This window comes from Lacerta agilis, chromosome 13, assembly GCF_009819535.1.
Source record: "Lacerta agilis isolate rLacAgi1 chromosome 13, rLacAgi1.pri, whole genome shotgun sequence".
Lineage (NCBI taxonomy): Eukaryota > Metazoa > Chordata > Lepidosauria > Squamata > Lacertidae > Lacerta > Lacerta agilis.
This window is the reverse complement of record NC_046324.1, coordinates 38,620,739-38,630,611: the sequence shown is the minus strand read 5'-3', so window position 1 is coordinate 38,630,611 and position 9,873 is coordinate 38,620,739. Positions and strand designations below refer to the sequence as shown.

General features: G+C 42.2%; 1 protein-coding gene across 1 annotated transcript in view; it reads left to right on the top strand.

The window, feature by feature from the left end:
• Nucleotides 1–518: 518 nt before the first annotated feature.
• SMG1 (SMG1 nonsense mediated mRNA decay associated PI3K related kinase) overlaps nt 519–9,873 on the top strand; it is a 77,544-nt gene continuing 68,189 nt past the window's right edge. The window contains exon 1 of the mRNA XM_033166444.1: nt 519–721. Within this exon, the coding sequence (XP_033022335.1) occupies nt 624–721 (98 nt within the window). The 5' untranslated portion in view covers nt 519–623. The remainder of the gene's footprint in view (nt 722–9,873) is intronic.

The window sequence follows — 9,873 nt, the reverse complement described above, 5'->3', positions numbered from 1 at the left end:
TGTTTGCACTGACGGTGACTGTATCCTAATTATTTTTGCTCTTGGCACTGCTTAATTACTATTTTTCGTTTTATTGTCTGTATATTCCTCTCTCTCATTTGTTAAATATGTCTATTATTAATAATAATAATAATAATAATAATAATAATAATAATCTGACAGCTAGAGAGAGATGTGACTGCCATGCCGAGCAGAGGCAGGAACTCAACCCACCCCTTCTCCCCTCACGACTCGGCCAAAGAGCAGCGGCCGTCCCATGATGCTCCGCGGCAGGCGGTCACCTCGGCTCGTCTCGGCCTGCGTTCCCGGCATGCCGCGCGCGGGCCCTCGCCTCAGCCTGCTAGAATCAGGCGGCAGCAGTAGCAGCAGCAGCAGCAGCAGCAGCGCTACTAGCAGGCGGGGCCGCCGTCGCTGTCGTCGCCTCCTCCTCCTCCCCGCCTCCCGTGTGAGACAGCAGGAGGAGCGCCCGCCGCCTCAGGAGGAGTAGCCGCTCGCCTCCATTACCGCCGCTCTCCTTACTGCTGCTGCTGCTGCTATTATTATTGTTGTTATTGCCTCCTCCTCCTCCTCCTTCCCCTGCCGCCGCCGCTTCCCCGGCCGGCCATGCCGTCTCGGGCAAGGTAATGAGCCGCAGAGCCCCGGGGTCTCGGCTGAGCGGCGCTTCTTCCTCCGGCACCAGGCAGCACTATCACCCGCGGAGCTGGAATGACTGGCAACCCAGGTGGGCGAGCGGGCAAGCAAGGCGGGTGTCTTCTACGGCGGGGCGGCGGCGGCGGCGGCGGCGCGGCCTAGGGTCTGAGGGCAGCGTGCGGGTGCCTCCCTCCCTCCCCTCAGCCTTGGCAGGGGTCGGGCGAGGGAGGGGAAGCGGGGAGGAGGCCCTGAGGCAGGAAGGGAGCCGGCCGCCCTTGGTGGTGGGGGTGGGGTGGGGGTTGAAGGAAAGTTGCCCTCTCATGCGCCCACCCGACGCCACGGCAGGGCTCGCCTGGCGCGGCCTAGCGCGGAGAGTGAGAGGCTGGCCGCTTCGGCCCGTGTTGGGGATCGTCGGAGCGGGAAGGAGGAGGTGGCAGGAGACGGGGGAAGCCCTTGCAATGCCTCTCCCTCGCGGCCTACGAGGGAGGGAGGGAGGGAGGTCGTGGTGCTTCTACTGCCGCCTCTTCTTTGGGTTGGTTTTGAGGCCTAGGGAGGTTTAAAGCGGGTGGGCAGATGTGTGTGTGTGGAATCCCACCCCATTTCTTCCTCTATTCCTTTCTTATGTCTGTGTCTCTCCACCTCCACCCCTTGTTGGCAGGGCCTCCGTGGAGATACTGGTTCCGGGTACGTGTTTGTGCGGGGAAGTTTGCTTTCACTCTCTCTCTCTCTGCATGTGTGTGACAAACACAGTGCGCTGGTTGGAGCTAATAGGCCCCGTGCGTGGTGGGGTTTTCCTAATTCATAGACCTTTTTTTCTGTGGTGGGGTGGGGAGGAGGAAAGAGGATTTGGCATGGGTTGGGTGGGAAACTTGTATATAGGGGGAGGGGAGTTTTTATACGAAGAGGTCTTGCCTAGGAGGTTGAACTCGATGGCTTTTATGTACCTTCCCATCGAGATGTGATTCTACGAGTGGGTGGGATAATTTATAGAGAGGCACACACCCCTCCTTGCCAGTTGGGGAATAATAAATATTAATGGGTTCTGCAAAAGCTGATGCCATAACAAATGCTGCAGTGGAGCAAAAGCATGAAATACAGCATTTATACCCGCAGTAGAGGACTTTGGGCTGGGATAGGTAACCTGTGGCCTTCCAGATGTTGCTGGACTCCCAACTAAAATCATCTCTGGCCATTGGCCATGCTGGCTGGAGCTGATGGGAGTTAGGCTCCAGCAACATCTGGAGGGCCACACTTTCCCACCCCTTGTGCCAGGTACCGTTTCCATGCACGTTCCCATCCTCTGCTTTTGCAGTTCTCCTTCCTATGATTGATGGAATTTGAATTAATTGTTCGTTGGATGCCTTCATCCACTGGGTTAATTTCACAGGACTTTGGAGTTGCAACTTTGTTGTCTAGATGGTAACTTGTTGATACTGTCTAGACATAAGGAAGGCCTGGTGGCTTGTGTCAAGGATCCGACCAATTTAGTGTCTAGTTAAAAATGCATTTACAGTACAGTACTTGAAAAGGTTTGAAACGATTAACTCTTAAATTTGGGTTTTTTAGATTGCTTATGATGCTGTTAGATTTTACATTGAATCTAGTATTTCAAATGGGTGATAAAATTAAATCCTTAATGGTTCAGATTTTCTATATTTAAATTTGCCATAATTTGGTCTAATATGTTCACTATACTTAGGTACTCAGGATGTATCTTTTCACTTGCAGCACATTGGTTACATCAAAGTGCATGTAGGCTGTAGTGCTATACACACTTATTTGAGTTCTATTAAACTCTAGGACTTCTGAATAGATGTTTATGCTATTTGTATCAATGTTAAAGAAATGGATGTGAGGTGATAATGTCATGTACCTAAATGATGATAAGATTTATTTATTTTATTTATTCCACAACATTTATATCCTGCTTGATTGTTTTAAGACGTCTAAGCAGTTTACAAAAAATAAACATTGGTTCTGTTCCACATTTTCAGGTGTGTAAAAATAATAGTTCAGTTTTGCTTGTCAATAATATTGAGATATCTCCATAAAGGGCAAATGAGTTTTAAATACTGTACTGCAAATTGGTATCCAAGGAACTACTTGGGCATGGCCAGTGTGGTTTTTTTGACTACTAAGAAGAGCACGTCCCCATGTCATACCACAGCCTTCTCATGAAAGTCCCCTCAGTTTCAAAAATGATTTGCTATGTGACATGTAGGGTTACTGTTCGACACATGTAAGTAGTTTAACTTTTTTTTTTTAAACTGGATACTTATCTCTTGGTCTCCAGTTTTCCCAGTAGCATTTATTTAGTGGTGTAGTGCAGGCATGTCCAACAGGTAGATCGTGATCTACTGGTAGATCACTGGACGTCTGTGGTAGATCACCGGCAGATCAGTGGCTCCCCCCAAAGAAGCTAAAAAACTTTGGCTCCCCTAAAAAAAGCTCAACATCTTTGCCCTGCACCTCTAAAATGGCCTGAACCACCAAAAACAGCTTTCCTTCCTAAAAAAAAGCTCAATGTTGCTTTCCTCCTCCCTAAAGAAGCTCAACAACTTTGACCTGAACCCCCCCAAAAGGGGGTAGATCGCTGCCAGTTTTTAAACTCTGTGAGTAGATCGCAGTCTCTTGGGAGTTGGCCACCCCTGGTGTAGTGGTTAGAGTGTTGGACTAGGACCAGAGAGTCAACAATAGAGTGCAGGATATGAGATTGCTCCTAAAGGCAACACTGCTAAACCGCGACATATAGGGTTTTGTTTGTAAGGCAACAACAGTGTTAAACAGAATGTTGCTAATCTTTTTGAATAATGGAAAGAGAAAAGTTATAAATTAATGATGAGAGGCTAAACTGAAGGCACTATTTAAATAAAATTGCATCAATGTCATAATCGCATTTGAGAAAAATCACTTAAAATGAATGCTGGCAACAAGCTTGATGTAATCGGTCCGAGAACCAACTTCATCCTTTCAGATACATAAATGATACTGCTAAGATATGCAGCGCTCCAGTTTGAATGTATTGTAAATGCAGTTCATTCCTGGCAACAGATGCAGTACAAACTTTCATGCCTCTGTCATTCAGAATAAGGACTTAAGGTGAATTGTCATAGCTTTTTTGTGGAGGCTTATTCTTTGGATGTAGATTCAATTCCAGACATCCCTAGGTAGGGCTCCAGGAGTTGCTGCTGTCTGAAACAATGGAAAGGTGTTTGATAGTAGATGTTAGTGACTACTAGGGCTGGGTGATACATCAATAAATCATCCAAAACTGGTTTGAAGTCCATATCATGATATTGGTTTCATAATTTTTGACCTGGCAATATACGTGTATGTGTGTGTGTGCTATGGGAAAAACCGTGGGAAAAACAATGTGGGGAAAACCGTGGAGCAAGCCAATGTTTCTCTCAATTCCTGCAGCCCTTGTTAATTCTGTCGGCTCAGCTCTCCCCAACCTCCTGCAGGGGGCAGCAAATCACAGGAGCAAGCTCTGGCAAAAATCACGATGTGGGAAAAACCAGGAAGCCAGCCAATACCTCTACATAGCTCCTTGTTTCAGACATCGTAATATATTGGTATATCGTAATGTTTAGCTGACGATATATCATGATGTTGAAAACCAGTGACTACATGAAATAAAGATATAAAAATTTATAAATTTTGAGGCTGTGGGGAGGAAACTTTCCCAAGGAAAAAAAATTGAAATTTTGGGAAACATTGAAAATATGTGCTGTACTTTCTTATCAAAGGTAGTTTCCTGTTTTAACAAAACAAAAGGTATAAAATTATTGTAATATTAATTAATTTATTGTATTTTAAATTATGTTGTATTACATGTGAACAACCTATCTATCTATATATGACCCACTCTTCTTACTGGAGCTTATGCCTAGTAAGCAAACATAGGATTGTAGTCCTAAAAGGATAAATACCTTAGTTTTGCAGCAAGGTGTCTTCCCAAGAATCCTTTGATGGTAGAGATGAAAAGTTGACCACAAGGGAGGGACCAAGTCAGAAGGACAGCTTCCTAATATCTCCAAAATAGGTCACCAAAGAAGGCAAGCAGCAATTCATGAACAATGTAGGCTCTTTATGTTCCTTTCTTGAAAAGTGAAAGAAGTTGGAGTTCTTATTGCCAAATAAATTGTAATGAATCCAAATAAGAACTCTGGCCAAAGTTTTAACAAAAAAACATGCGTTTACTCATAAGTAATTCCAAACGTATTATCAATTCTGTAAAGAATTACAGTCTTAAACAACAATAGTTTCATATGAAAGTTTTCTTTAAAGTCTTTTAGAGATGGCTGTCAGGGCTTCTCCAATGCGTGTCAGGTGTAAACCAGGGAGACCAGGACAGGGCCCCGTTTCGGCATGGATGCCTTCTTCAGCTTGTTTTTTATGGTAGAAGTATGTGAAAAATAAAAATGGTGTGTTTCTTTGATTCCTAAGAGGATATAGCGTCTTAGAAGTTTTGCTGTATTTTTCTCTGTTTTTTTCGGGCGTTTCTTGAAAAGGGCAGCACCTTTTAGGTGCAGAAATATGTATTGGATTTCATTTGACTGTTGTAGACATCTACAATCTTCAAAGAAATTATCAGTCTCTAATCTCTTCATACCACACACTTTGAGTGGGTAAAACATTGTCTTAGGCAACGTCCTAAGTTCTGCTCAAGCGAGAAATACTAGAGAATGCTTCACTTGATATGGTTAATCTCCATGTTACTACATTGATAGAAGGGTAATGTTGTGAAGAGGGCCATTTGTGTGGTGAACTTTTCAATAAACTATTGATAACTCACCATAACCATTAACCATTGAAATTGCATTTCCACTAAAGGCTCTAGCTTAAATTCCAGGCATTTCCAGGAACATTTAAGTTTGCTACCTTTTTGTTGGCCCTGTTTTTTTAATTGCAGCCTGGCACAGGTTACACAGGTGAAGTTTTTCTTAGAGTGGAGAAAAGCAATGGGAAAAGCTTCATCTGCTAGTTTCCTAATTTTCAAGCTGCTGTCAAAGGCACAGGAGCAGTACCAGTTAAAAAAGAAAAGAAAATGGTAATCCTTGTAATTGATCCTCATACATAACTCACTATTACGTCTTCACTCTTACGCCTTATTACATATCTTTTGATGCCCTCTGTTCCTGCCTTCCTCTTTTTAGCAGCTTCAGGAAAGCCTTTTCCATCTAGAAAATTCAGCTGCATGCCTCTTGGCTCTGCATATGGTTTCCATCTTCTTTTGCAGTCATGGTTGTCCGTATAATATTTGCTATGGAAGCACTTTTCCTTCTTCCATAGATAATTCCTGTCCGTACAGTAGCTGTGCTGGATAAACATTTTTATAGCTTTATTTTTCTGTGTGTGTACTGTATTTTTGTAGAATAATAAAATTAAATTTCTACTTTAAAAATCCTATTTCCTTGGATATGTTTATAGTCAACTGAGAGACAAAGCCAACCTCAATTCAAGCTGTGACTTTCCCTTTTTAGTATCTTTGTGGGTCATATGATGGTGTGAGGAGTAGCAGGGGTTAGGGTAAACATATACTTCATTTAGGAACTGTCACAACTTGCTCTGCAGCATAGCAGCACTTAGAATGGAGTTTTATCATTTTTGAAGGCAAAAAGTCGTGTTAAACCTGCCATTTTTTTTTAACAAACACACCATTTCAAGCACAATGGTTGCATGTTCTTCAGAAAATGCAGTCTCAAAGCTTCTGTTTTCAAGAGAACATGTAATGACTGTCACTGAAAAATACATTTGTTCCACAAATTTTACACTTCTGAACAAATTCTCCATCTAGCACCAGTTTGAGATTATGCTCATCTTGAGATGTTCTCTCTCTTTTCTTTTTAAAATAAGGAGGGTCTCCTGGGTCTGTCTTATGGATGGGTTAAAAACCTGGATGAGTTTGTGCATCAATGAGAAATAATCACTCTTCTAGTAATGTTGAGGTTGTGTCAACTGTTACTTTCAGTTTTCCACAAAACTACTATTAAAGTGGGTAGTATTGGCTTCTTGTTCTTATTATGTTTGCAGAGTCAAGGGTGCAGTATGGTTATGATGTTGTAGCTGATGTGGTGAGCTCTAGGTGTTGTGGACTGCAACTTCCATCAGCCCCAGCATGGCTAGTGAGCATGGATGATTGAAATTGCACTTCACAACACGTGAAGGGAAGTAGGATATCCCTGGTCTATAATAGCTCAATATCATGTGTAAAATGAAGAAAGAATGGAAGTGTCAGTTCTTAGTGTGCTATACTGACAGTTTAATGAGAGAAATAATAATAATAATAATAATAATAATACTACTACTAATAATAATTTTATTATTTATACCCCGCCAATCTGGCTGGGTTTCCCCAGCCATTCTGGGTGGCTTACAGCATATATAAAACATAGTAAAATATCAAACATTGAAAGCTTCCTGATACAGAACTGCCTCGAGATTTATTCTAAAAGTTGTGTAGTTCTTTATCTCCTTGACAGCAAATCTTATGTGTAGCTAGAGGGGGAAATTACATTATAGTGGTTCAGTTCATTAGATGGCAAAATGTGAATTATTAACTACAGTTAGAAATAAGACATTACTGAAAATGCATGGCAGTTATTGAAAATACATTGTCAACTGCTCTTTTCAACTCACTTTGTGTGGGGGAAAAAGAATGGATGATATCAGATGTTATGCAAGAGGAAGAAATGGGAGTTCTTTCCTCTGCAGCCCCTCCAAATCTGCTCTGGACGGTCCTCTAGCACTCTAGAGCAGATTTGGAGGGATTTGGGGGGGGGTATGAAGAGGAAGGGGAAGTTCCATTGCTCTAGAGGAAGTCACTTCTGCTCATGAATGGGCAGAATTGAACGTCCCCCAATGTGTGCCTTGATGCCTTCCCTTTTCCATTCTCCTGTACATGGCAGCCTATGAGGTTGGTCAGGGAGAATTTGAATAAGATGACTTGTATCATTTGTTCATTTTGCTGCATGTTGTAAGAAACAAATCCAGGGAATTGAGCGCTATCACACCATCCATTTTTGTTGTTTCTTGGAGATTGAATGTGTTTGGTGTTAAGATGCACAAGCGAAAGTCTTACATGCATTGGGTTGTAGCTAAGGTGCCTTGTGTGAGCAGATAGGACTTCACCTTGTACAAGGCAATCCTCCCCCCACTCCTGTTTTGGCAATTCTTCACTCCTACTGGAAGCCTTATTCTGGGACTTTTCAGAGAGTGTGGTTGGTATATAGTAGATGTGTGTTTTGTCCACCTCTAACTAAGGGCACTGTGGTGCATTACTAATATGAAATTGACTTGGTTTGTTTTGTATCCTGTTATGTGTTGCTTTATATTTGCAAGAGATCAAATGAGTTAAGGTGAGCAGTTTTATTACAAACAAGGAAGAGTCTTGTGGCATTTAAAGACTAACAAATTTATTATGGCATGAGTTCCTTATTATTGTGAAATGCATTTGTGAGGAGAGGTGAGCTGTGCTGCTTTGGGATTTTTACTCTCACAAAAGAATGCTAACAGATACTTGTAAAATTCAGAAGCGTCAGTTCTAGTGGTCTCTAGCAACCACAGAATTTGGTTTGCATCCTCATTTGGCATTTGGGAAACAGCCTGATTTTGTTCGAAGCAGTTTGGAGACTGTCCAATTTGGCTTGCAGTCTGAAGTTGAATCAGAGTTGGATGAAATTTGCAGGCATGGTAGCCCCTTCTGAGAGGATGAATCCTGTCAAATTTCAAGGGCAACCTTACAATTTTAGGGTGATTAAAAAGGGATTCACCTAATTTCTCCTATTTTAGGGCAGTTTCTATGGAAATAACATACATCAAAGAGGTTCTTCTTAGATAAGAAACCTGCCAAATTGCAGACAATGAGATGCAGTGGTTTTAAGGTTGTTTTTTTAAGGGGGTGGGGGAGAAGTAAAATATCCTCTCCCTCCCTGTGGTTTATGGGCAACAGTTTTATTCTGGATATGGCACATAGATCTTAGAGGTGTCACTATGAAGGCAAACTGCCAAATTTCAGGAGGATGGTTGCATGGGCTAGGGATTAAGAACTAGAAAAACAGCTTCAGGCATGTGTTCTGCTCAGTTGGTACTAAAGGACGCAGAAACCAAGTGCAAACGGATTAGATAGAAGTGGATGTGTGAGCATGTAACAGACATAGAATGACTTGACTGCCCAGCATTTTCCAAGCAAGCACTATGAGCAGAACTAACAGAGCACAGAACAATCAAGAAGATATCCCTTTGCCAAAGTGCAGTGAGTGGAGAGCCCTGGTAAAAACCATTCTCTCAGAGTAGAAGCTAGACATATAAGTCTTAAAAGAGACGTCTCTTCACTTTCTCCTCACTTTCTGTTTTCTTATCAGGCAGGCTGCGGGGAAAATGTTTCTGTTTCTTCATATATGCTGTTTGCAGCTTTCTCTCTCCCCCCCCCCCCCCAACACCTCTAAATCTCTGAAGTACTCAGAATCACTTTGGTCGTCCTCAGTTCAGGGTACTTTGAAAGATCCAGTTTTGGGCTCAGATAAGCCTTGAATCTGTCTGAAGTGGCCCGCTTTGGTCTTGTAATTCATCTGAATCTGATGCACAACCCAGTGTTGGGTATTAACACTTTAACAGGTGAAGGTTTACTAAAGTGTCAGATTTGATAATCATTTGTATATATTTTGTTTTTAAGGTTGATCATGGAGATAGGATTTTGAGAGAGCTGCTCTACTAGATGAGAGCTTAAGACTACTAAACCATGGTGGCACTTAATCAAAATACTTTTTGTTAGTGGGTAGAGGGGGTATGGGGAGCTGAAGAACCTGTGATGTCAAACACTGGGGAGCCACGTCTGATGTTGAAAGTCCTTCCATGTAGGGTGGAACTGTGTAAACTTCCATGTTACATCACAGATGCATGTATTTCACTGGCCTAACTTGTGGTGGAATAGATATATGTTCATCATGCTAGGTCAATATTTGGTTTTTAAAAGGCGTTTCCCATATGGGAATGCATCTCACATAGCTGCATAATATTTGAGTCTCCCTCCTCTAATAATAATTCATAATTTTCTCTTTCTCTTTTTACATGGTGAAAACTTGAGGACTGTTAATAATTTGACTTGGAACAGCATTGAGAAGCTGTTAGCTGTGGGCTTTCCTGTTAGGGAAGTGTATAAACTTAAGTTTCTGCAGGTTTATCATTCGTATGAGCTCTTACGTTTTTACTGGTTTTACTCCACTGAAATTTAGTTCTTAA